General features: G+C 51.7%; 1 protein-coding gene across 1 annotated transcript; it reads left to right on the forward strand.

The window, feature by feature from the left end:
• Positions 1–1790: 1790 nt before the first annotated feature.
• Positions 1791–27190, forward strand: BTBD2 (BTB domain containing 2). The gene is made up of 9 exons (XM_040086919.1): positions 1791–2368; positions 8948–9067; positions 12708–12864; positions 16513–16618; positions 17417–17614; positions 21151–21343; positions 22865–22952; positions 23884–24030; positions 24525–27190. The coding sequence occupies exons 1-9, from the start codon at positions 1791–1793 to the stop codon at positions 24684–24686; spliced, it is 1749 nt and encodes a 582-aa protein (XP_039942853.1). The 3' UTR covers positions 24687–27190.
• The last annotated feature ends 73 nt before the right edge of the window (positions 27191–27263 follow it).

A 27263-nucleotide genomic window follows, 5' to 3' on the forward strand; every position in this document is an offset into this window, starting at 1 on the left:
AGCTGTGGAAGCACTGAATCCACACAAAGTGCACGCAATCCACACTAACAGCACATCTCTGTGTGCTACAGAAGCTGTAACGCCGAGGCACAGGAAGCAGAAGGGGCAGCCAGGCCACCTCCCCTCTGACACCTCGGCTCACGGAGCACACGCCTGCTCCTGACTGCGTGTGTGCGCAGCACAGATCAGGGGACGGATAACAGAGAGAGGGGAAATGTAATTACCCTGTGAAGAATAAATCACTTTAACGGTTCAGTTACTGAGATCACAGCGAGGCAGTGGCACAGCCTCTTAATTAATCTTCTGCTTTGCAGCCGGCTCCTGCCCCTGCGCCATCTCCACCTCGCGCTGCCTGGCGAGGAGATGCCATCGGTGGGGACAACACTGGCCAGTGGTTTCTGGCTGAGCAGGTCCAGCAGGAGCAGCAGGGCATGGCCAGGTGAGGGATCAGGGTGCTGTGGCTCCGGGGTTTGTGCAAGGTAACACCTGTGGTGGTAATGTGGTGTCCTGTGGTGCTCCAGGCCTGCGTCAGCAGCAGCAGCCAGGAGCTCCGAGCTGATTATTGTGAGGAACGGGCATGCTGGGCAGGAAGCAGGGCTCGGGGATGCTGGAGGCCTGGCTCTGCTGCAGAGGAATGGCTGGTGTGTGAGATCATGAAGGGAAAACCCTCACTTCACTCCACACAGCCCAAACCTCCCTGACTCCTCACCCCAGCACTGACTCCCTTCAGCCCCTTAACTCCCAACCTCTTTGTGAGTTGCACCCCCATTTCTCATCCCTTCACAAACTGCTCTCTGGGCTCCCTAATCCCTCATCCTCCTCAGAATAATCCCTTTCACAGGATGCTCCCCCTATCCCTCAAAATTGCACCTCAGGGATTGCTCCCGTTTGTCCCCTTCACGTTGCTCCTTGGGGAATCGCTATTATCTCCCAAACTGTTTCCCAGGGATTGCTTCTGTCACTCCCCCTCATTGCTTCTCTGGGAATCTCTCCCTTTTCCTTGCTCCTCGGAGATGGCCCCTTTCACTCCAGGGATGTGCTCTCATCCTCCTCAGGGATCGCCCCCTCATCCCCAAAACTGCCCCTCAAGGATTGCGCCTCTTGCCGCCCCCTCCACGTTGCTCCTCAGGGAAATGCTCCTTTATCCTCAAAACTGTTCCTTAGGTTTGGCCCCTCATCAACTTCAGGGATCACCCCCTCATGGATCATCACGGATCATCCCTTTACTCCCCCTCAGGGATCATCCCCTCATGCCCAAAAACTGTCTCTCGGGGACTGAACCTCACCTCCTCAAAAGTCGCCCTCTTTGTGCGGCAAACTGCCTCTGAGGCAGTTTTCAGGGATCAACTCTTCAGGGATCATCCTCTTACCCCTCCCTAAGGGCTCGTCCCCTCATCCCCCAAACTGTCCCCGGGGATAGCCACCAAAATTGTCCCTCTCACTCCTCCACATTGGTTCCTCAGGGTCGCATCCTCTCATGCCCCAAAACTGCCCTTCAGGGATTGCTCCCCTAGTTGCTCGTCAGGAAAATGCCCCCCCTACCCTCAAAACTGCCTCTCAGGCATCGCCCCCTCATCTTCCAAATCTGCCCCTCAGGGACGGACCCTCACCGTCCTCAAGGATCGCCCCGTCAGGAACCACCCCCTTAGGGATCACCCCCTCACTCCCCGTCGCATCGCCCTCCATCCTCCCACTCCGTGCCGGCCCCGCCCGCCGCCCCACGCCCTCTCCCCGCCCCGCCGCCGCCTCCGCCGCTCCCCCCGTGCCCGGCCGGCGGCGGCTCCCGCCCCATGCGCCGCTGCTGCCCGGCGCTCTGCATCCGCGCCGCCATCGACGCCACCGCCATCGACGCCACCGCCGACATCTCCGCCGCCCTCGCCCCCGTCCCCGTCCCGCCCGCCGCCGTGTCCCGCCCGCCGCTGCTGGTGCTGGTGCTGCTGCAGCGCCGCCCCGCGCCGCCCGCCCCCGCGGCCCCGCCGCACAAGATGGCGGCCGGAGGGAGCGGCGGCCCCGGCGGCCTCTCCTCCTCCTGCCCGCAGCCGCCGCCGCCCCCGCCGGGCAACGGGGCCGCGGCCGCCGCCTGCACCAACGGCGCGCCCGCCTCGCCGCCCGGCCTCACCTACAACCAGAGCGGCGCCGCCAACCCGCCGGCGGCCAGCGGAGGCGCGGGGGGCCCGGCGGCGGCGGGGGCGGCCGGCGGGGCGGGCGGTCCCGGCGGGGCGCTGCAGCGGGAGCCGGTGTACAACTGGCAGGCGACGAAGCCGACGGTGCAGGAGCGGTTCGCGTTCCTCTTCAACAACGAGGTGCTCAGCGACGTGCACTTCCTGGTGGGGAAGGGCCGCGGCTCCCAGCGCATCCCGGCGCACAGGTGGGGCGGGGAGCGCGGGGATCGCACACGTGGGGAGCCGGGAATGCGGGAGGGATGTGGGGTGTGGGGTGTGGGGTGTGGGGGGACCCAGCCCCGCGGCCCTGAGGGGTGGCCGCGGGTCCCGGGCCTCGGCGGGGTCGTGGGGGTCGGCCCCATGGCCCTGGGGGCGTCCCTTCAGGCCCCCCTCACTGATAAAGAGAGTCGCCCGTTTATTTGACAAAACTGCCCTTCAGGCATCCTCCTCCTGTCAGGGATCACTCCCTCATCCCTCAAATTGCCCTTCGAGGATTGCTTGTCTTGCCCCCCACGTTATGCCCTGAGGGAATTGCTCTCATTGCTTCCTCGGGGAATCCTTATCCCCCTCACTTCCCATCAGAGATTGCTCTCCTCACCCCTTTGTGTTGCTCCTCAGGGAATCATTCCCTTATCTCCCAAAACTGCTTCTCAGTGACTGCTGCCTTTGCTCCCTCATGTTTCTCCTCAGGGAATTGCCCCCTTATCCCCCAAAACTGCCCCTCAGGGAATGTCTCCTTATTCCCAGAACAGTTCTTCAGGGATGGCCCCTCATCCTCTTCAGGGATGATCCCCTTACTCTCCATCAGGGGTGGCCCCTCATCCCCAAAACTGCCCCTCAGAGACGGCCCTGGGAGCGCTGTGGGGCTCTCCTGCAGCCTCGGGAGGTGATGTGCCACGAGTGGGGTACAGGGGTGCAGGGTTCGGGCTGCTGCACCTCCCCTGTGAAGAGAGAAAAGGGAGTCATGTAACTGCACCCCACATTTCACCCCCTGAGCACAGGACCCTCACTGTGGTCAGTCAGCATCACCCCATATCTCTCCCAGCCCTTGGGCCAGTGTTGTGCCTCTCCTCGTGGTCACCAGCCCAGGGTGGGTCCAGGGTTTGGACCCTGAACCAATGGAGAGTGTTTCCCAAAGAGATGGCATGGGAATGGGGCAGGCACAGCATGGAAAACCCCAAATCCCTGGATCCTGCTTGGAAGTAACCCTTGTTTTGGGGGGAAGCAGAGGAGAGGAGGAATAGTCTCCCAGGCTGCCTGATCCCTGCTGACTGGGATCACCAAAATGAGTGAGAGCACTGGGGATAGAAATGAAAGAACAGTGATTTGAGATGCCACATTTCGGGTACAACATTTTAATTTCAAAATTACCTTAATTGAATCTTTTCCGAAGCCCTGTGTTTAATCTACTACCATAAAGAATTGGAAGAGCTGTGTTAGGAATGTTACCTGGGCCTGAATAACCCGTGGAGGTTAATGCTCAAGGCTGAGCTGCCAGTTAAGAATTTGCAGCTCAGAGGAGCTGGGAATCGCCTCCACCTGGATGATGCGGCTCTGATGTGGCTGATTGACATTCAGCTGGTTCCTTGGGGGAGCTCCAGTGAATCCGTGTGTGCCACCCTCCTCCCCCTGCCCCAGGAGGGGCCTCCCAAGGAAGAGCTCAGAGATGGAACCAACTTTAATCGGGTGAGGGAGGTTCCTTGGTGTACCTGGAAGTGGAGCTTTGCAAAGGCAGCCTCACTACAAACAGTTTCAAACAATTGCTTTTCTCCTAAGTGCTCACATTCCTGGAACTTTCCCCTTCAGATTTCCCCCCTTTTCTCTCACTTTTAGAACAAACCGCTCTTGTTCTAGGCTGGTTTGAGTGTTCAGGGTGTCAGCTTCGCTCTCTTATAGTTTGAAGCTTAATTAATATTTGGATAAACTTGCTCCTGAGAACTAGGCTTGTTGGGTGGGGACAGGTGATGTTCAACCCAGAAATAAATGGAGCTTTGGAAAAAAAAAAAAAAATCATCCCCGAAGTGAGATGTTGCTTAATTGCTCTGAAATTCGTCTGGTGCTCTGGGTGGTAAAGATAGAATGGAGTGTCATGGTGTGACATCCCACCTAAGGATTTAGAGATTTTAGTAGAACTTGTCCGTGTGATGTTACAGTTGGGATATCCTGGTGATTCATGAAGTACTGTGGTTATTTCAGAAATAAGAGAGCCTAAAATAAAACCACCCAGACCCCTTCTGTGCTCAGTTCTCCCACAGCAGCTCAACAGCAGAAGATACTTTGTGTTGGAATTGAGTTGCAAAGCAACCATGGGTTCAGTTGGTACTGTTTTGCTTCAGCGACCAGGGCAGCTGTTGGTCAGATGTCTGAAATCATCAATTCAGAGTTATTAGGGCTGAAAAACACCTTTAAGAACATCAAATCCAATAATCAGCCCAGCATCACTACATTCACCGCTAAACCATGTCCCCAAGTGCCACATCCACAGGGTTTTTTTGACACTTCCAGGGATGGTAACTCCACCACCACTCTGGGCAGCCCATTGTAATGCTTTACAGCTTTTTCTGTAATGAAATTTTCCCTGATATCCAATCTAAACCTCCCCTGGCACAATTGTGCACAGCTCCCAGGTAAGTATTTCTGCAGTCTGGTTTAATTGTGTAAATTTTCAGACCAGGCCAGGTAGCAAGCATGGCTGCAGGAGGAGCAACTCCTAAATAGGGTTCTTGGACAGCTCCTTGTGGTGCCTTGAGGAGTGGTCTGAGCATCCTGCCTGTCATCCTCCGTGTGACTTCATGGTGTGCTGGGGGTGGCTTTGGCAGCAGACTGGGAAGCACAAATAATCCAAGAGATGCAGTCCTGTGGGAGCTGGGAGTGATGGTGCAGGTGATTCCTGGTCAGTCTTCTCCTGGATGGAGCCAAGGGAACGTGGAGGGTTTGTAGGTCGAGGTAGTGAAGTGGTGTGTGCCCAGTGAGCACAGATGATGTTGTGCACAGGTGTTGCTGCCAGGAAGAGGTTTCTGACAGAGCTGTAGGTTCAGGTCTGTTTCTGAGCTCCCTTGGCAAATTCAGTTAATGGCCTTAAACTGAAAGGAGGAGAGATTTAGATTAGATATCAGGAAGGAATTCTTTCCTATGAGGGTGGGGAGCCCCTGGCACAGGGTGCCCAGAGCAGCTGTGGCTGCCCCTGGAAGTGTCCAAGGCCAGGTTGGATGGGGCTTGGAGCACCCTGGGATAGTGGAAGGTGTCTGCACACAGCAGGGATGGGACTGGATGGGCTTTAAGGTCTCTTCCCACCCAAACCAGGCTGGGATTGTGTGGCTCAGCAGTTTGTATCAAGCCACACAGACAGACAAAAGAAACCTCACAGAGCAACTAAGAGCAAACATTTGTTTTGTGTGTGAGAGCCCAGTTTGTAGGTAAAAGATGTTCATGTGTTTGACTGAAGGGTCACCTGTCCAAGTACCTGCAGCCCTGAGAAGATCAGGTGTTTCCCACCTGGAGGAGGCTCCAGACCCTGTGGAAGTTCTTGCCTACCCTGAAGCAGGCCCTGTCTCTGAGCCTTCAGCTCGTTCCCTCTTGCTGCTGAATAAGCCATGAAGAAGATGGGATGGTCTTAATTTTTTTCGATATCAAGGCCGGGCCGAGCAGTGGCCTCAAAGCTTTGTGGCGCCAGCGTGGCCAAGGTCAACACATTGATTAGACCCAGCAGAATGAGGGAAGGGGGTTTTGTCTTTTTCCAGATCTGCTTCATTGAGCACAATATCAGTGGGATTAGAAATGTCTAAACCTCATCAGCCAGGAGCTGCATGGGTGTCATAATTAAACATGTTAATTGGCCAGAAAACAGGGCCCAAGAGTGAGCAGGGTGGGATGCAGCCCTGTGTGTGCTCCAGCCTGGGAGCTCTACAGCTTGGGGACAGCACGAGTAAGATTTTGGCTGTTGTTCCCAGGAGTCTCTTCTGAGCCCATCCTGTCTTTTCTCGGGCATGTATTCACTCACAGTTCCTGCAGCATCGTGTGCTGAGGTGTCCCATGGCTGCTGCTCCTGCCTCCTGCTCCTTTTACCCAGGGTCTGCATCCTCTGCAGCCAGCTCACCGGCAGCAGCAGCAGCTTCTCATCACCTGTGGTGTCACCGAGCTCCAGCATGTCACGTGTTGCTCTGTTCCTGTGCCAGCTCCTCTGGAATAGATATTTTAAGGTTTCTCTGCAGTGGGGTGCGGATGGAGGAGGGAGCTGTGCAGCAGCAGTGGGGTAGTTGTGGGGTTTGAGTGGTTTATTTTATTGGTGTTACTGTAGTGCCTGGAAAGGGAGCAGCACTGGTGGGTGCGCAGGTGAAACCAGGTGACAAGTGGAGGTGCCAAGGTGAACATGAGGCAGTGAAAGTTGTGATAAGGAAGCAAAATAGCAGAAGGAAAGTAATTTTCTTGCAGGCCTTCAACAGCCTGGAGAGTCAGCTTTGGATCCTTTTGAAGACAAATCAAATTAACCTCAAGGAAGTTCCTGTGACTCTTATTGCTGACAGTCAGTTTACTTTGGCTCTTCCTGGTGCAAAGGGAGTGAGGAGAAATCAGGTGTTACTTTCTTAATTCTTTAGTTCTGTTTCTGCTTATTTCTCTGTTTCCTTTCAGTAGTCAACTCTGTTTTAGCCACAAAAATGTTTAAGAATAACTCTGTTGGATTTTCCCATCTGAAACAAGGCCCATCTCTTCCTCCTGCAGACCTGCATGGTTGGGGGAAGCTGGTGGATTGTGTGGGAGGAATGGTGTGCATCCCTGCTTTTCCTGGAGCGTCTTTAGAGCAGCTTTAAATGTTCGTTTTAGGAGGAGTAAGAAAACACTGGAGAGAGAGGGGGATTTTCTTACGTTAATTATGTTCTCGTAATGTTTTAGGAGAACTTCAAATGGGGAGTCCTGTGTTTCTCTGGCAGCTCCCGGCATTCTATTAGGGCTCAGCAGTTTACAAAATCCGGCTGATTTGTCCCCGACTGCAATGGAAGCAAACATTTGAGAGGTTTTTTTAAATGAATGCCCTTTTCAAATAGCTTCTGAAAGCTTTTGCTCATTGAGGACCTATACTGTGCTGGCTGTGAGAACGAAAATTTGAGAGTGCAATTAATATATGTTAATTTTTAGTATCAGACAAAGCCAGCGATTGTTATGCCACCATCGCTGCTTTTGGAGGAACAAGGATTTTTGTTTCATCTGGCAATTCCGGTATTGTGAGGAAGGTTTTTATTTGTTCTTGACGTTTTTCTTGAGAATGGTTTGACAGAAATATTCCTGTGTGTACTTTTTTGTAACCACTGTGGTTTGTCCCGAGCTCCCTGAGCCCATCAGGAACAATAAGCCGGCTCGTCAGCCAAACTCCGTCACAGCAAATGAGCCTGGCACATCCATGGAGCTTCACTCCATTGTATCCCTGGGAAGCCTCCTTTGGATGGGAGGGGAGTGAAAAGCGAGAAACTGAAAACATTGTTTAAATGGAAATTTCCTGCTTTTAAACGGTCATTTCCGATTAAATCTGACTGAAATTCCCCCTTAGTGCTGGACTTTCCTTGGGCTGGAGGTTTCTTCTCCATGCCTGCTGTCTTGTGTGGATTTCTGCCTGCAGTTCTTGCTGCTCTCTGGAAGTGTGCATCAAACCACTGGAGCAAGAGCCTGGAATGTTCCAGCTTTTTCCTTTTCGTAGTTGGTAGAGAAGTGGTTGTAGTCATCTGCATCGCTTCCCCACGCTGCTGAGCTGTGACCTTCAGTTTAACTTCAGGGAGCTGCATGGTGGCAGACACAGGAGTCCTTCATGGCAAAAGCTCGTCTCTGCCTTTGTGAACAAGAAAGTTCTCAAAATGGCTTTCTAAGTCCTGAGGGAGGTACAGCAGCTTAAATATACACAGGCCCCTCAGCAGCCCAGGCCTGGGCCTCCTCCTCAAACAGGAGATGTTGTCTCTTGGGGGGAATCATCTCGTTTGCATGGGAGTGCTGGGACATAATTTTTGATCTCAAACCTGTTTTGTGCAAGTTCCTGCTTCCAGGTCTCTTTAGGGCAAATAACGTCCTTCTCTGTGCCAGTAATTACTGTGTGAGCCCCCAGCAGTGCTGAAGGGTTTGTGTGCACCTCGCTGTGCTGGTTTGCTCTGGGGAAGATCTGTTCCCAGGGCAGGTTATCCCTGGAAGGACTCAGCATCATGCCTGGGGAGGGCAGCTCCCGTGCCAGGGCTCGGGATCTGCAGCTCCCAGTGCTGCTGCTGGTGCAATTTTGTGTTTGGGAGCTTGCTCTGCCATCACCAAAGACATGTGCCTGGGCCTGCAGAAGAGGCTGGGTAGTGTGCAGTGACAAGTTTTCCATAAGTGTTTCCAGTAAGTGACTGTGGGGAACAGCAGCAAGACTTGGGCACTGTTTACTGGAAGAACTTGAACTCCCTAACTTTGCTGTTTCTTTGCTTGTCAACCTTGGGATGATACATAGGCTCCTACAGGGGCTTTACAGAGCAGCCATGTGTATTCTCTTCCACAATTCCCCAAATCTGGCCTTCAGGGAACTGTTACTGTGCTGTATGCCAGGACAGGGCACAGAAGGAAGTTCCTTGCAGCTTTGCTGCTTTGCAGTTAAGGAGCAGCAAGCCTGAACCCTCCCTGCTCTTGCAAAACACTTTTGCTTTAACTCCACAAGCGATTTGCTTTCCCTGAGGGTGGCTTTGGGGATTAGCAACCAGCCTGGGATTTTTTTTGGAATATAAATATGTTTTAACATAAGGTTTTATTTGCATGTTTGTTTTTTTCCACGTTAGGTTTGTGCTGGCCGTGGGCAGCGCCGTCTTTGATGCGATGTTTAATGGTGGGATGGCCACAACCTCCACAGAGATTGAGCTGCCTGACGTGGAGCCTGCTGCCTTCCTAGCTCTGCTCAAGTAAGCTGCTTCTAAAGCACAGGATAACTGCAATGCACAGATCTAGTGTAGAAAAAAAAATGTTTTTAATGAAGGCAGGGAAGTATTTGTAGAGCGGAGATTGTTAAATTCCAAAATGAAATGCCTCTTTGATCTGTTCAACGTATTTAAATGCTGGTGTTAAATCCCTGTTTTCTTGGGTAAAGCTCTACTGTAGCTACTGCATGAAAGTATATATGATATAATATCTTATATCGTATATCTCTATCTTACTTTATAATATATATGACATGGGCCATTGTGTTATAGCTTCCTATTCATTAATTGGTTTGGTTTCATCCAAATGCTCTTTGAGGGAAGAAGGGAAAAGTGATCTTTTTGAAAGCTCTGTAAGTTACAAATGCTTGGAGCTTGTTTAGGTCATGAGCAAGTTGTAACAGGTAAGCGGGGGTGTGTAATAAATGTCAGCCATTCCATGTGGCATCACCCTTTGTGTGGGTTTTATTCCTCTCTTGGAGAGCTGGGTTTGAATTTACATTTCCAGTGTGCGTTGCAGGTCTGTGTGCTGGAGGAGGAGGAGGAAGGGGCTGTAACGTCCTATTCACCAATTCCTTTAAGCTTGGCTGGTGCTGTACAGCATCCAGCAGCAATCCTGAATGGATGCTGGGAAGTCATTGTCCTGTTTCTATAGGATTTCTGTAACCTACTTCCAGGGGTTTCCAGTCCTGTGCTCTTGACATGTTCCCCACTCACTTCCTACTGGGAGCAGTCACTATATATAGCTCTGGCACACTTTTTGCTTTACCTTCAGAAAGTGCTTTGGTTTTGTCTGTGCTATCTTGGAATATTTTAAAATTGATCTGGGCTAGAATGAAAGGCCAGAAATAATTGGGAGCCCCGAGCCCCTTCCCCTTTGGCTGGCTTTAAAGCAGATGCCAGCACGTGGGGAATCCCTCTAATTGGTGTGTGCCTATCAGCCCTGTGGATCTCTCTGGAGTGCAGAGCTTGTAACTATCTTTAAATCTTAGTGAGGCCCAAATATTCAGTGAATTAGGGGCAAAAATTCTGTTGTTTCCCTGCGAGTGCTGAAATTTCATCACTTGATTAAACAGAAGGATTTCAGAAGAGACCCATCATCTCAAAAGACAAAGTGATGACTTCAGGTGGATTTCAACAGAAATATATATATTTTTTAATGGGAGAAGTCGCTGGTAGATTACCTCAGTGCCTCTGAGCTTGCAGTTATGCTTCAGTAGCTGTGCCCATGGTCCAGTGGCATTTTGAGTGCTTAAATCTAGAACTGAACTTTTAAATTGCTTTTAAAATGCTCAGGTGCTTAAATGTGCCAGAGGAAATTTGGGTGCTGCTTCCAGGAGAAAGCTGACCAAGTATGTGGTATGAGTTCCTGGAGTGAAACCAGTCCCTCCAAACACTGATCTGGAATGACAGCTGATCCTTACATGTGTTTCTGGACTTGGTCCAAGCCATGATCTAATCTGTAGGATCAGGAGCTTATCCAGGGACAAAGTGCCCATCCTGAATGTTCTGCAGAGGGTCCCATCTGGATGCTGGATTGTGATGGAGTTTGTGGGCTAGTGACCTTTAATAGGGCTGCTATAATTGTGTAAGAGATTATTTATTATTATTATTATTTTGTTAACCCAAATATGAGAACGTGTCTGATTGTCTGGAGTTAGAGTCTAAATGTTATTTTAAATTGATTCTGGGCTTTTTCACAGTTTGAGCCTCTCTTGTTGTCTCAGTACACACTGTGATAAACAGAAATACTGACACAGGCACTGAAGTAAACAAATAGTTGCTTTTAGAGCCACTGTGTTCTTTTAATCTTGGAACAGAAAGGATTGCTCAGGGCAATTGGGGCTGGGAAGGGATGTGTGCACAATACATTGATGAACCTGTAGCACGATGCTGCTATTGACAAATGGAGCAGCACAAAAGGCTGCTTTCAGCAGTGAGAGTGCTTCCCTGCCTGTGGGTCACACTGTTGATCCTTCCCTGAATGGCATCCTGCTCTTCTCTAGCTGGAGCAGCAGGAGCTCCTCTGCTGCTGATGGGAGTGCTGCCTGGCATCCCCCTGGAAGAGCCCTGCTGCTGCATGAAGCCTCCAGGAGCAGCAGCCACACAACCTGCTGCTGTGTCCCCTTCAGAGAATGGCAGAGCAAGAAACTGCTGGAGTTTCCAAAATATCCCGTTGGACAGGAATGGCAAGCACAGTTAACACAGTGTTATAGCTCTGCTTTGTGCCTTTGAGATCCTGACTGGCAAATGCTCCACTGGTTAAAGGAGATACAGTAAAAAACCCCAAAACTGCATGGCTGTTCAGGCTGGAGAAGAGAAGATCCAAATGAGTTTAAATATTTGGATCTCTCTCTCTGGGGAGAGCTCCGAGCCCCTGGCAGGGCCTGAAGGGGCTCCAGGAGAGCTGCAGAGGGACTGGGGACAAGGGCTGGAGGGACAGGACACAGGGCATGGCTCCCAGTGCCAGAGGGCAGGGCTGGATGGGAGATTGGGCAGGAATTGTTGGCTGTGAGGGTGTTGAGGCCCTGGCACAGGGTGCCCAGAGCAGCTGTGGCTGCCCCTGGATCCCTGGCAGTGCCCAAGGCCAGGCTGGGCCGGGTTTGGAGTAACCTATGGAGGGTGTCCTTGCCCATGGCAGGGGTGGGAACAACACAGTCTTTAAGGTCCCTTCCCACCCAAACCATTCTGGGATTCTGATAAGGACTAACACCAGTGTGTTGCTGTCTCTGGTCAGTGAGTTCAGGTATGAGGGGGTTCAGTCAGGTTGCCTTTGGTTTTCGGGTCATGAATGTGTTTCCTTGTTTTGGCCTAACAGTGAACGCTGGTGCTTTGCTGCAGCATGGCAGTCCTTGTTTTTCACTGCAATTAACTCTTGCTTTATGCTGATGTTTAATTGTGAGCTGTACTTAAACATCTGTGTCATGAAATGAAACAGTTCAATCTATAAAGTGAAGGGATGAGAAAGGGGAGTGTGTGTAAAGTACCTCGTGTGCAGTGGATGGATATGTCTGAGTGCTTCTCAGCACTAATGAATTAGTAGTGTAAAGTGGAGTTTCCCTTCTGAGGGAGGCAGGCAGAATTGAATCTTTGTCCCTGTTTATTCTAATTGAACAGCCAAAAATATGATTTTTAAGGGGTGCACTTAGCCAGAGACTGTTTTAGCCTGCTGTAAGTGACAGGCTAAGAGCTCACTGGTGGTGGGATGCAAGGCAGTTTGAGCTGCTTCAGTGGAAATCCCAGCTATTAAAAGTTATACCATAAAATGTCGGTTACAAAAAAAAAAAAAAACCAAAACCAAAAAACAAAACAAAACAAAAACAAAAAAAACCAAACAAAAACAAACAAAAAACCCCAACAACAACAACAAAAAACCCCACAAAAAACCAAAAAAACCCGCAAACACCCAACAAAATTTTTATTTATTTATTTATTTATTTATATATAATATATATAAAATCTTTGTAAACCAGAGTCAGTGGAAAAGATATGAAAACCTTTCTATCTCTCCAGTAGAGGAAATGGACCAGGATGAGGGGCAGAGGCACAAACATGTTTTCTATCAATTGCAGTTTTACCCTGTTATCTTAATTCACCACAGCAATGTTTCTTTGCATGCTTTCAGATTTCTTTACTCAGACGAAGTTCAGATTGGACCAGAGACTGTTATGACAACACTTTACACAGCTAAGAAATATGCAGTTCCAGCCCTTGAAGCTCATTGTGTGGAGTTCCTTAAAAAAAACCTCCGAGCAGACAACGCATTCATGCTGTTAACTCAGGTGAGTTTGTGATCATCTGCCTTCAGGAGGGTCCAGCACAGTCAGAAAATGGGAGATTTCTGAGTTTTACAGTGTTGATCATCCAAAGTGGAGCAGTTCTGGGTCGTTTTGAATTCTTCCTCACAGGAGTCCAGCGCTGCTGAGCGGGTTCTTACTAAGAGCAGTAAAATACAGCAAACGTTGCTGCTTTTTCAGATCTTTCTGTTTCACTGTGGTGGGTGGTTCCTTCCAGAGTGTGAGCTGGGGATGGAGTTAACAGGGTGGAAAGATTTCATCTGCAAGAAGAAAAGTGGAATGAGAGGATTTCTCTGTGTTACAGAATCAGGACTGGTAATGCTGAGCTTTCTCTCAGTGCTGTATCTGGCTGCTCAGCCGTTCCTTGAAGGACTTCTGTGCAATACATTCCCTGTAGTGGGGGTGAAAGAAAACCTTTCCATGAGTGCTTTGGTTTATTTTTCTGGGAGAGGAGCACGATGCTCTCTTCCTCAGCCTGTTCCAGCCCAGCCTCCTGCACTGAAGGCTCGCAGACCCAGAGTGTCAGAGCAGCTGTTCCTTGGCCCTGGATTTGATCCAGTCTTTGAGGGTTGGGCTCCTCCACCTTCCATTTGTCTCTTGAAGCAGCAAAGTAGGAGGCAGTGTTTACAAATTCTGCCTAGTTTGGAAAAGATCGGGCTTTGCACCCAGGTTGATTAAATGAGCATCACTGCTGTCCCCATTCCCCAGCCCTATCCTCTCTCTCTGGTCCCTGCCACTCTCTCAGACAGCTGATGCCATATTGGTGACATCCACAGTGCTGTCACCTGTGTGGTGGAGTCTGGCACTGCCAGGGACACCCTGTTCTGGGAGCTGTAGGAATAAAACACACAGGCATTGGGTGTGAGTTTCTTTCCCGTAGGGAATGGGCAGACTGGAGTGGCTCTGGAGGGATATTTCTCATCAGCCAGCTCAGGAAAGTTGCTGTGATGTCTGATGTTAAATAGACCTTGCAGAGGAGTTCCCAGCTGCTCTGAGTTGCGAACCAGCACACTGAGGTGGTCTGGCTCTGAGGCATTGCCTGTCTTGCCCAGCATTCCTGTCTGCTGGATTTTTCCCCCTCGACAGGAGTGCAGGTGTCTCTCAGGCTCTGGTGTAGGTCCCATGTGTGTGGCAGTGGCTGCACCAGCAGTTGTGCTGATACTGAAGCAGTGCTGGCCTGAAGCAGTCACTGCTGAGCTCTTTGCTCAGGATTAGGCTGGGATTATTTTTTGAGTTTAAATATTTGGATCAGTTCTCAAAGTAGTTCCGTGTCACACTGCTGTTGCAGACGCTTGTCACTGCTTGGGTTCAGCTGCTGCTGCAACACTCCATGGCCTTTACACATGCTCTTTAACCTGGCCCTTTTCCACATGCCATGAACAAGTGAGGCACCCCCTGAGGCGTGGGGGGATCCACACTGCACTTCCCAGAGGCAGATTCAGGATTTGAAGGCTCTTGATTGGGCAGTGGCAGCCAAATCTGTGCTCCCATCTGATGCATGGTGGGACAATTGCAGCTCCTTGGCTGCAGCTCTCCTGTTCTTTGGTTTCAGCAGCTGCAGTCTGAAAGATCAGAAGTTGTTAGCTAGGAACTGGGAACAGATCATTCCTGCAGGCTGAAGTTTTGGGGAGGCATCTTAAGCTAGCCACTGCCTCATGAGGGGTTAGAGGTGTTGGCTTTTGGTGGTGTTCCTTATGCAAAGATGTTTTTGTGGCTCCCTGTGTCTCTGCACTGGAGTTTGTAGCTTTGGCAAGGTAATATTTAGGTTTATGGTGACTTCCTTAAGGTCACAAAGGCCCTTCTTTGGCAAAGGAGGAAGGTCTCCTTGTGTTTCAGCTACCAAAAGCAAAATACTGTCTGGCACTCTTATTAATGGCACTGAGGCAGATGAAATGCCAGGTGGGGAAAGGCTTTCCTGATTGCTTTTGTTTGTGGCTTGTCCATTCTAATAAATTATCAGTGGTGATTCCCATCTAGTTTCATGCTCACTGTTGCTCTGTACCAGGTCTGAGATGTTTGAGGCAGGTCTTGTTTAAGAAATGTGCCTGATCTCGATGACTGGCTGCACCTCGCTGAAAGGATCTCTTCTCACAACCCTTTTGTTTCTGGTCCAGTGTGAAAACCTACCTGTTTTCTGCTTTCTCTGCATCAAAACAACATCCTCTTCAGTAAACTACAGACCTGAGATAAATCTTGTACAATGCATTGCCCAATAGTCTTAAGATCATGGACCTGAGATCCTAGGTGGAGCCCCAAACCTCCTTTTGTGCGTGTCTGCCCGATCTGCTGGTCCAGCAGCTGTCACTGTCTGTCTCAAGCAACTGCTGATCAGTGGCAGAAATATCAGAGGCAAACAGCTTTCCTAACTGATCGTGCCTCGTAGTGAGCCGAGATCCTCTCTCATGCCAGGCGTACATCAAGTGTCACTTTGATCAAGGAAATAAAGCTTGTCTGGAGCTGCTGTGGGGGAGCTCTGCGAGCGTAATCGAAGTCCTCACATGTCCAAAAAGCCACTACAGTAGTAAAGTCTGAGTCAGTCGCAGCTCTTGATGCCAAGAGTATAAAGGACTGGCAGCCCTCCAGCCCCTGGAGCAGGTGACAACTGCTGAAGTTTCCCTGGGCCCTGAGAAATTGTTGTTTCAGCTTTCTGCACTTGAGGTCTCAGTGCAAGTGTTGGCCTTGCTGAGCTCTGCATGCCACGAGCAGGGGCGAAGCAGAAGATACTTGAAGGCACTTCCTGAGTGATGGAATTCCCAGCCCAAAACATGAGTTTTAAACCTTAACCTGTGGCAGTGAGTTCAAGTCTGGTGTATTCTTGTTAGGTGTGATGTCAAGGCAGTTCCATCCTAAACAACAAAACCAAAGCACTGAACCAAGAGGTCATTTAGTGGTTTTTTCGTGCATTCCACCCATTTCTGTTTATGCTGGGCACAGGGCTGGTAACATGTGGCAGTCCAGGGTGATCTGAAGTGGCAGCAAAATTGTTAAAAGACTTCACTTAAATTGCGCAGAGAAATTCTGAGCATCTCTCTGCAGGCTGTGTACAGGCTTTGCTTGGAATAGTAACCTATTTTTGGGACAAATTCTTTAAGGTAACTGGATTAGAGTAGCTGTTTCTGTGCAAAACATGGAAATGCACTAAGCAGACTGTGTACCCTGTAGGGCTCCCCAGGACTCACAGGCACTGCTGCTACAGCTTTTTCTTGCTAATACACGAGATCAGTGTGGCTGCTCTTACAGAATAAGCTGCCTCTGCGTTATTCGTAGAGCAAGCAGGCCTGGAGTCACTGGGCAAAGCTTTCTTGTAAATAGAAAAATGATGTAAAAACTGCCTGTGCTCAGCTGACAGGGTCAGTGTGGTGCTGGAACGCACGATCAGATCAGTGCTGCACCCAGGCCCTGTTAAAACAAAGACGTGCCTGAAGACATGCACAGCTGAAGCAGGGCTGCTGCCAAACACAGAATTTTCTAGTGTTTGCCTTGTCATGCTTAACTGCTTGTGAAAGGCCCAGTGGATTCCTGGTGCAGTCAGGCATGGTATTGCTAATGAAGATGGGCTGTGGCAGGGGAAGGGGGGTTCTTAGTGTAAACTTTAAAATACCTTTTCTGTTAATGATGTTCTTTCCTGCCTAGGCCCGGCTGTTTGATGAGCCCCAGCTGGCCAGCCTGTGCCTGGAGAACATAGACAAGAACACCTCAGATGCCATCAATGCAGAGGGGTTTACAGACATTGACCTGGGTAAGCTCTTTTCCATCCCTCCCTCTCCCTCCACGCTTTCATAACCAGCTTGTCTCCAAAGTTGTTACAGGTTAATAATGCTTGGCACTTGTGGCTTGGCTGTTCTGGAGCAATCAGTTGAATAGTCTCTGGCACAAACTGGCTGGAGACAGGGAATTTGCCAAAGAGTTTGCTGCCTTGCCTGCAGAAATACCCTGGAATCTGCTTACTTTGGTGCAACTTGAGTTTTCTGGGCATGAGACAAAGCCCGCTTCCTGTGTTGGTGTTGGCAGATTTTGGGTGGGTGTAAACTTGCCTTTTTTGTAGAGTTGGCTTTGTTCCCCAAGTCTTTGTCAGGTTTTGGAGTTAAAAAGGTGTTGTGTTTTTGAGAGCAAGGACTGGCTATTTTAATTACAGTCTGCAGTTTCCAAACTTGCTGGGCACAGTTAATGAACATCAAAATTCAGGCTTTAACCTTCTTCTAATGAGATGGGCTGTGGAGGTAAGGCGCGGGTCACCTTCTGGCTTTCGTGCTGCTTGTTTCATCCAAATTTGACGTCAAGCACGATGCAATTCATCCTCCTGCACTTGCATTAACATGCCAATTAAATGAGCTCTGTTTGCTGCTCCAGTGAGCTCCTTGCTGATGGAATATGCAGATAAATCTTCCTCAGCGGCTGCAGGCAGCGCTTTTGGGAGATGCTGTCGGTTCAGCCGCTTCCTCTTTTACCTTGGCTGTGCGTGGCGTACTCCTGGCGAGGTGAAAGGGGCTGGTCTGGGGTTAGAGCCTGAAGCTGTGCCTGTTGTCCTGCCCTGCAGACACCCTGGTGGCAGTGCTGGAGAGGGACACGCTGGGGATCCGGGAGGTTCGCCTGTTCAATGCCGTGGTGCGCTGGTCGGAGGCCGAGTGTCAGCGGCAGCAGCTCCAGGTGATTCCAGAGAACAAGCGGAAGGTTCTGGGCAAAGCTCTCTCCCTTATCCGCTTCCCACTGATGACTATTGAGGAGTTTGCAGCAGGTAACTCAACAAAGGTGTTTCTGGCAATCCTGGTCTTTGCTTTTCCTCAGCTACAGAGAGTCAAGTCACACGAAAGAGGGTTTTCTCTGTGTATGCTGTAGTGGTTTAAATATGAGACTCCCCCCACATTTTCCCTCATTATCCTCAATTCTCCCCCTCAGAGGGGTTTACAAGAAGGCTGGAAAGGGACATTTCTTAAGAGTCTGGAGTGACAGCACAAGGGGGAATGGCCTCCTGAAGGAGGACAGGGTGAGACTGGATATCAGAAGGGAATTCTGTAGTATAAGGGTGTGAGGCCCTGGCACAGGTACCCAGAGCAGCTGTGGCTGCCCCAACCATGGAAGTGTCCACAGCCAAGCTGGACAGGGCTTGGGGTACTCTGGGGTGGTAGAAGGTGTCCCTGCCTATGGCAAGGGGTGGAAGTTCATAAGCTTTAAGGTCTCTTCCAACACTCTTCTGTGGTTCTATGATTAAAATCTGCTGTCTAAATGCAATTTTCATCCATGCCCATTCATTCATTTCGAAGCCTGTGGTGCTCCCCTGGGAGGAGCAGGGGGATCACGGCTGTGTTTGCTCTCACAGCAGGGTTGGGTGGTTACTGTCCCATTCATCTGAGAGCAAAGATCCAAACTGGGGTTCACCTGCTCCCCTTTCCAGCCATCCCGAGTGTTTAAACTACGCAAAGTTCATGGAGTTGCAAATAATTGGTGTTGATCGTAGCCTGTTCCCAAAGAGAAATGGGGATGTTTCTCCCCATCTTCTGCCTGTGGTGGTGTTGGCCCTGTCTTGGCAATGCTGTTCAGAGCAGAGCCCCATATCTGAAAAACTTTGAAAATGTTCTTTGAGCTGCAGGCTTGGTGTTGTTTAGTCTGTGTCTTCAAAGCATTTTTCAAGTTTACATTGAGATCTTGATCCGCAGAGATGTCTAACTCATTTCACAGCTTGGACTATAGATTGCCTGGTTTTGTTTTCATTGCTTGTTGCCTTTTGCTTCATCCTCTGGTGATTCCCTGGGGATTGGAAGCTGGCAATCAGCTTAAATAGTTTTCATGCTAAAAAGACACAGTGGAGCCAATTTCCAGACTGCAACTTGTTTCAGGCTGCAGTGCTGTGTACACAGAAGCAAACAGGGGCACTGACCCCCTTCCTTTGCAGGTCACTTCTCAGGGCAGCGCTGGCATCAGCTGGTCACTCCTTCACGTCCCTGTTCCCACGTGAGGAGGGCTCTTAGTAAGGAGCAAATCTGTGCTTCAGGCTTGGTCCCCACTCCCTGCGTGGCCTGTCACAGCTGTGATGTGGATTTCCTCAGGAGGAGCTCGCTCAGTGAAGCAGAGATCTTTGCGTTTTTCTGCAGATCCCATTTCTTTCAAGCCTGCCTTGTGACCTTGTATCATTCTCTCCCTGGAAGGAAAGTGTTAATTTTGGCCTGTTTGGGCCGAAGGCTTTGAGCTGGGAGTGCCAGTGCCCCTCCCCGTGTTGTCTGTCACAAACTGCCTCTCCCACTTGGACCTTTTGTGCTTTAAGAGCAATTCTTAAGTTTTCTCCATCCACTTTAACCTAAAAGATGAACAAAATCCCCAAACCTGGGGGACTGCAATGATCAGCTATTCCTTAAACAAGGAATTTACTTGGAATTCCTTCAGCTTTGTCCTTTTTCTGAGTTTCTGAGTGACTCTCATTTCTGTGGTGATCACAGCAGAGACAGGAGAGGGAAACCTTTCCCCTCCACACCCCTCTCTCTCGAAAGCCAAAAAAGAGGGAATTTTACAGCAGTGGTTTCACCAGTTTATTGTATAATCCGGTATCAAACGTGGGGTTTTGCATGAAGATGTTTTAACTGGCAAATGTGTCCCTCCCTGCCCTTAGAGCAGGTAATTTGAAACAGAAGTGAGTTGCAGCAGCACGGGATAGGTTCAGACACGATCAGTGAGGCTGATTTATTTTGCTGAACAGAGTATCCAAATACTTCTTTAGCTCTGAGAAGTCCACTTCCTTGAATTCTGGAGTCTCTCCCCGTTGCATCATTGGACCAGGTTATGTCTGGGTAACATCATGCTGAATTTAACCAGCTACAAGTGGTTTTGGACCTACAAGTAGCTGGGCATTTGCTCAGCACATCAAGTGCTGTTGTTGTTTCCCCAGTACTCAGTGGTCTTGTTTCTGCTCAAAGCCTTGTGCAAACACCTTTGAGTGCTAGGCTGACAGACTCATTTTTATTCAGTTTCACTTTTGGAAGTATTTGGAGTAGTTTGCAAAGATGGAGTTTAGCATCACCGAGTTGGTTGCCCAGAGCAGCTGTGGCTGCCCCCTGGATCCCTGGCAGTGCCCAAGGCCAGGCTGGACAGGGCTTGGAGCAGCCTGGGACAGTGGGAGGTGTCCCTGCCATGGCAGGGGTGGCACTGGATGGGATTTAAGGCCCCTTCCAACCCAAACCACTCTGTGATTCTGTAATCACTCTAGAAAAAATGTCTTGTTACTGGAGAAAAGATTGAGAACGTGCTCCAGCTCTTGCTAAAATAATTAGCATTTTTCCCAAGGTTCTACGATAAAGGTGTTAAAATGCAAAATGTGGATTAAAAGCCTGAAGGAATGAGCTGAACCACCTCTGTCTTGACTAAAAATACTCTTCAGCTTTTTGAGTTGATAACTGTGTGACAGTCCCTCTCCCTCCTCCTCATGGTGTTCCATCGTGTCTGAACCACCGGTGCGGATGCATGGAAATCCCTTTCTCTTACCAATGTTACCGTTTCCAGAAGGAGTGGGACAAGGATCAGCTGCATGCTTTGGGGTTTTTTTGGTAGCCCAGTGTATTTGGGCTCCACAGAGCTGGGCAGATAATCACTGTTCCATGAAGGCTCTGCTGCCCATGATGGCCCTGTGGATAAAGCACCTTTGTCCGGGATGTAGTATCTTGATGCAATGCTGGGATCCCATCTGTGATGGGGGTTTAGCCTGCTCCCAGCTGCGAGTCAGGCTGGTTTCCCCATGAAAATCCCAGAGGGATTTCTTCTGCTTATGCAGTCCTGGGGCCCACAAGATAGAAGGACCTAAACCTGTTGGAGAGCGTCCAAAGGAGGGACACGGAGCTGGGGAACGGTCTGAGGAGGGGCTGAGGGCACTTGGCTCGTTCAGCTGGAGCAGAGGAGGCTGAGGGGAGGCTCCTCGGGGGCTGCAGCTCCTCCCGAGGGGAGGCGGAGGGGCAGGGGCTGAGCTCTGCTCTGGGACAGGGACAGGAGCCCAGCAAGGGCTGGAGCTGTGCCAGGCCTTGGGATGGAGCTCAGGGAAAGGTTCTTCCCCCCGAGGGTGCTGGGCACTGCCCAGGCTCCCCAGGGAATGGTCCCAGCCCCGAGGCTGCCAGAGCTGCAGGAGCGTTTGGACAGCGCTCTCAGGGGTGCTCAGGGTGGGATTGTTGGGGTGTCTGTGCAGGGACAGGGGCTGGAATGATGATCCCTGAGGGTCCCTTCCAGCTCTCAGGATATCCCAGGACTCTGTAGTTCCCTAAGGCTGACGGCATTGCCGCTTCCCTCCCTCTGCAGGGCCTGCCCAGTCGGGGATCCTGACAGACCGGGAGGTGGTGAGCCTGTTCCTGCACTTCACCGTGAACCCGAAGCCGCGGGTGGAGTTCATCGACCGGCCCCGGTGCTGCCTGCGGGGCAAGGAGTGCAGCATCAGCCGCTTCCAGCAGGTGGAGAGCCGCTGGGGGTACAGTGGGACGAGTGACAGGATCAGGTCAGCTCTTGCGCCCATTCCCACCCCTGGACTCGCGTTCCTGAGCTTTCCACTGCTTTAGCTCTAAACACGCGAGGTTCTGTGCCAGACCCCGACTTTCCACCGTGTAAAACCCTGAGGGGAGTTGTTTTGCTTGGCAGAACCATCCCCTGAGGCACTGACCTGCATGTTGCTGACACTTGGCATCTCTGTTGGCACAGGTTTCCAGGAAACGTGGCTCCCAGCAGAGGCCCCTGGAAAGGGAGGGCAATAACTCCCCAAAGGCTTCCTGCAGCTTAGGGGCACATAAATAAGTTGTCACCAGTTGTCCCCCTGCCATGCTTTGTGGGGGACAGGTACTCAGTGCTCCATCAGGTTGGTTCCCTGCTCCAGGTGTCAGTGTGGCTTGTTGAAGCCCTTTAACCCCACCTGTTAGAAACAGGGGTTGGGATAAAGTTCTGCTGACACCCAGTTTGTTCCAGCCTGAGCTTGTGGAGAACCAGCAGAGCCCAGTTACGGTGACACAGACTGGCAGGTGTGGCTGGAAAATGGTGCTTTACAAGGCTTGTGTGGCCTGGGAATGAGAGCAAGACAGGAAGTCTTGGTTCTTTCCTGATTTGTGTTTATCTTGGGTGGAAGAGGACTCACAGCAATGAAGCTCTTCACGATTTTTAAGATGGTTGTGTTGCACTGGAGCTGTTGGTGAGATCCTCTGGTGCATTCATCCCTGGCAGGGGGAACCGCTGCCGGCTCCAAACACTTCCTGCTCCCACCTCTAACACTCACAGACTTTCTGGAGCTTGGGTTTGACTTCAGGTTCAGCCTCTGCAGCGTCAGGGTCAGTTCCAACACTGAACATTCCATGCTGGCTGCAGAGCAGAGGCTGCCCCAGGTGTTTATTCTGGAAACACAACAGGGCTAAAAGAGTTGGTGGACAGATGAGGAAATGCTGTTGGCAGCTTGGCAGCCACTGAGGCTTCTGCAGCCTGAGCTGTAGTGGGGTAAATACCCTTCCCCTTCTTCCTGGGGCAGCAGGGATTCCTGCACCCAGGAGGGACTGAATCCTTGTATCTGCTTTTGGTAAATTTGGAATGCAGCAGATACCCAGCAGCACACAAACAGTTCCCCAGGGCTCAGCAGTGAAATACACCGTGGTGTTTGCTGGACAGAGCACTGTGAGGTGGGCATTGCCCCACACTCCCAGGCTGCCCTGCCTGGGCCTGGCAGGCATTTTTGGGTGCTGATGTTTCACCACAACTTGGAAACGCTTCCTGAGCCTGGGCCCTGACATTTGGTGATGGCATTGTGCAGCTTTGTGTTCCACCCAAGCCCACCGGGCCAGTCAGAGGTGTGAGGGTGCAGCTGATGGTTTCTGTGCAGGGTTTCACCTCTTAGTAAGAGCTGCACTTAGATCTGTGTCGGTTTGATTAAATCATAGGTGTAAAACAGCACAAGTGGAGATATTTGTGCCGATACCGGCTTTGTGCTGGAGCAATACAGGAGTGGCAAGTTTGGACTGACTTTCCTGCTCTCTTCCTGCAGGTTCTCAGTAAACAAAAGGATATTTGTAGTTGGGTTTGGATTATACGGATCCATACACGGGCCAACGGATTACCAAGTAAATATACAGGTAACTCTCTCCACTGCCTTAAAAATCCTGGCTGTTTCAGGGGCTGACAAACACATTTTGGTGAATCTGTAACAAAACCCGAGTTCAGAGGGACTGTGTGTGTCCCTGGGCAGGGGGGCTGGCAGATGTAGCAAGGGCCAGATGGGGCACTGGGGATCAGAAGGATTATTGCTCTTGATTTTACTGCGCACGTCACTACAGCATCTCCCCAGGTCTGCTCCCAGCTTTGGGGCAGTTGGGAGGCAGTTTGGGAAGCAGCTGTGCGTGGTTTCCCACCCTGAGCGGGCTGGGGGAGGCTCAGTTGTCTCGAGTCCATCATGATCTTGTGCAAGGACCAGGTGGATCCTGTGGGTGCTGTGTGCCTGCTCTGGGTGCCCGTGTGCCACCCCGGTGCGGGTCACTGGAGGAGGGCTGTCCCCAGGAGAGTTACTCTGGCACACAGGGCAGGTGTGCTGAGCACAGGCTGTCACCATTGCTTCCTTGGTTGTCAGGGCTCTTCCTGCTGCCCTGAGCTCCTGGGGGAGAAGGGTCTAAGCTGAGTGTGGGCTTGCGGTGCTCTGCCAGCCGGGGGGTGAGGAGGGGGTGTCCTGGGCTGCCTGGGACCTGAGCCCACAGCTCTGTGGGGAGCTCAGAGGGGCCCAGAGCAGCTGTGGCTGCCCCATCCCCGAAAGTTCAAGTCCAGGATGTGGCTTGGAACAAGCTGGGGTAGTGGGTGGTGTCCCTGCCCCTGGAGATGGATGATCCTTCAGGTCCCTTCCAACCCAGACGTGGGATTGTGTGGTTGCTGAGGGACACGAGTGATGGGCAGTGCAGTCAGCGCAGCGCCGCTCGATCCGGGAGTGCCTGGGGCTCGGCCCAGCTCAGGGACGCTCACGTGGGCAGGGCTGGCAGTGCCCGGCCCTGCAGATGAAAGGCTGACCCTGCCTTGCAGATCATCCACACGGACAGCAACACGGTGCTGGGGCAGAACGACACCGGCTTCAGCTGTGACGGATCGTCCAACACCTTCCGCGTCATGTTCAAGGAGCCTGTTGAGATTTTACCCAACGTCAACTACACAGCCTGTGCTACTCTAAAGGTACCACACGGGCTGGGGTGAGGTGCAGGCAGGTGAGGGCACCTGCTGTAGGTTTTCAATGCAACCTGGGCCTTGCTCTGTGTCCTTGGAGGCCGGTGGTACAACCTCCAAGGTCTCTGTGTCACCTGCTGCTGCCATGAGCTCGTTCAGCACCAGCGTTCAGAGCTGGTTTTTGACTCATCCCACAGCACTGAACAGGTGTTTCACTGAGGAGAGGATGGGGTGATTTTCTTGGTGTGTACAGCTGAGCTGTCAGTCCTGCAGGTGTGTAATCCAGAGCCTGCTGCAGTGGCCTCAAAAAGTTCGTATTTAGCTGCTGAGACCTGGTTAAATTAGTGTTTAGTTCTGACAGAGATGAGATTGAGTTCAGAATACCTGAGGTGCAAATCCAGAAGAAAAAGGGAGGGACTGACATCCCCACAGCTCTAAACCCACCAGAGAGCCTGGGCAGCAGCAGGGTCCTGACGTGTTCTTGTCTTCCGTGACCCCTGCAGGGTCCAGATTCCCACTATGGAACCAAAGGACTGCGCAAAGTGATCCACGAATCACCAACAACGGGAGCCAAAACCTGCTTTACGTTCTGTTACGCGGCTGGGAACAACAACGGCACCTCCGTGGAGGATGGACAAATCCCAGAGATCATCTTCTACACATAGTGCCACTGCCCAGCCCGCCCTGGACTCAACTCTTCCCCGTCACCTCCCAAACGAAATCTCTGGCTGAGTTTGACCACACCAATTGGAGCCACACTAGCCAAAGGTCTCAGTGAAATCATTTCAAAGCTCATGTTCTGCCTTGTGCTAGTGCTGCTGCTGCTCTCAGGTGCCAGGCGAGCTGGTGTCCCAGTGCAGGCCAGCTGGTGTCCCAGTACCATTCGTAGGTTGTCTGTGGCTTGTTGTTTCTCACCTCCTGATTAACCCTATCTAACACCGTGCGTTTTTTGGACTGTAATGAATGTAGATGCTTTTCCACCGGTCGGAAGCGAGGCGACGAGTGGCTCTGGTTGTGGTTTCACTTGCCATGAGGAGATGGTCCTGCAGACAGACTGGGTCAGGGGTGGTGGCCCCTGCTCTGCTCCAGCTCAGCAGTCCAGGCCAGACTGCAGGCCTTGGCCAGCCCGTGTCTGGCGCCTTCCCTGCCAGCAGCCTCAGCACACAGAGCCGCCTTCAAAAGTCATGGAAAGTGGCCTTTTCCCTGAGGCTTTGCTGTTCCAGCACTACACAGGCTTGGAGACCTCAAACCTGAGCTCCTCTGGAGAGACCACGGCGTTTTCCTGCTCTTCTCACCGATCTGTGACAATCTTTGCCTCGGGCAGTGGTGGCAGCGAGGTGACAGCGAGGTGACCTCCCTGCAGGGTGGCAAGGGGCAGCAGCCTGGCTGGGCACTCCCTCCTGCGTTCTGAATCCCGTCGTGCTGCTTCCAAACCCCTGGCACATCACAGGCGCTGGGTGATGCTCAGCTCAGCCCTGAGCAGCCCCAGCTCTGTTGTTCCTGGTCCTTGTCCTTTGCAGAGTGCCAGGGTTTGTCAGTTGAAGCAGAAGGGCGCCTGCCTCACCCGTTCCTGGGCATTCCTGCAGTTTCCATGCATGTTCCCATGCATTTCCCTCTGTTCCTGCGCATCGCTGCCCCGCCCCTGCTGCCCTGATGGAAGCAGGAAGAGAGGCTGGATGTGCACCTGCCTGCTACCTGTAACGCAGCAGATGGACAGGGATTTACCAAACGGTTCAGGGACACGTGCTGGTGTGTGTTTGCCTGTTGGCCAGGCACAGGAGGGAGATCACAAACATCACCTGTGGAGCTCGGTGACTTGGAAGATGCCCCTTGTACCTGTTCAGGGCCAGCTGCTTTTCCCTGTGGCTGTCACAGAGAGGGTGGCTGGTCCCGGGCTGCCTGACCAGCCCCACCCTCACTGCCCACGAGTGAAGACCACAGGACTCTTCCTCCCCTCCTCTGCAGAGGAGGCTGGAAATAAGCTCAGCCTAGCAGAAAGACCGGAGCCGCCGGGGTCCGCGTGGGACTGGCTGGGGTGGTGCTGCCTCGGGGCCCCTTCTCTGACCTCCTGCTCCAGCACACGGAGCCATTGCCACTCTCTGGGCAGCTGCTGCCACTGGATTTCACTGCTGGAAGTCAAAACCTGGCTGTCCTTGGCTGGAGCACGGCTTCTCCTCTTCCCACTGCCCCAGCCAGGATCCTGGGGCTGTGCTGGCTGGAGTCTCCTGCTCAGCCATGCAGCAGCAGCCTGGGAATGCCCTGCTCCTCCTCACCAGTAGCTGTTAGAGAGGGCCAGAGTGTGTTCTGTGCTCCATGGAAATGATGTGAGCTGTGTGTTGTCAGCCTGCTCCCAGGTGGGATGGTTCTAATACGGCCAGTACTAAAAAAATAGAAACAAACCCCAACCCTGGGTCCATGACCTGGTGACTGAACCCGACTCTGTGCAATGCAAAGTGTTGTGAGATGAATTCACAGCCCCTGTGTCCGTCGGGATGTCCGTGACTGTGCCCGCTCCTGTCTCCACCCCTCTCCCAAAGGTGGTGGGAATGTCACTGCTGGCGTTTGGGGCCCGTGTTGGGGTCTGCACCTTCCCCGGGGGGTCTGATCTGAGTCCTGCACCTTGGGGCATCGGGTGGAATAATTGGAATTTGAGAGAAGCAGAGCTGTTGTGCACTTGGCTCTGGGAAGAGCAGGGCTGGGGCTGGCCCTGCTCAGCTGCAGTGGGAGCGTCCTGCTGGCTGTTCCCTGGAAGTTCTGTTCTCATTATTATTTTGTTACACAAATTCTCTTCCCAAATCCCACCTTCCTGCCCTCCCTGCGTGGGGCAGGTCTCGCAGCTTGTCCTGTCATGGGGGGGAGAGGAGAGAAACTCTGAACTACACCCGAGCAACTTCTGTTCTTACGGCTTTTCCGCAGTTTGATGCAATTCCGGCTTTTGTAGATAGATGAATGTAATTCCTTGTTGGACATGCCTGTTCCTAGAAGTATGAGCCATTCTGTTGTACCACGTCACCTTCCGAGCAGAGCGGGCCCGGCCCGGCTCCTGTGCTATTTGATGAATGTATCCGATGCTCTCGTCCCGTGTTCACACTCTGCTTTTTGGCCAGCTTTGTGATTTGTAAATAGGAAAACAATAAAGACATTGAGGTTGTCTTTACGAGAAACTCAACCAAGTTTCTTTGTGATTGGAGGAGAACGGTGGCCGCTGGTGGAGGGGAGGTCTGGGCCAAGCCAGCTCTTGG

This window comes from Hirundo rustica, chromosome 26, assembly GCF_015227805.2.
Source record: "Hirundo rustica isolate bHirRus1 chromosome 26, bHirRus1.pri.v3, whole genome shotgun sequence".
Classification (NCBI taxonomy): Eukaryota; Metazoa; Chordata; class Aves; order Passeriformes; family Hirundinidae; genus Hirundo; species Hirundo rustica.

Excerpts from the sequence above, each read along its gene's own strand:
- BTBD2 (XM_040086919.1), top strand. The coding sequence starts at position 1,791 with ATGCGCCGCTGCTGCCCGGCGCTCTGCATCCGCGCCGCCATCGACGCC. Across the intron at positions 22,953-23,883 it reads ATTACCAAGTAAATATACAG|ATCATCCACACGGACAGCAA; the intron begins GTAACTCTCTCC and ends CCTGCCTTGCAG. Across the intron at positions 24,031-24,524 it reads CAGCCTGTGCTACTCTAAAG|GGTCCAGATTCCCACTATGG; the intron begins GTACCACACGGG and ends TGACCCCTGCAG.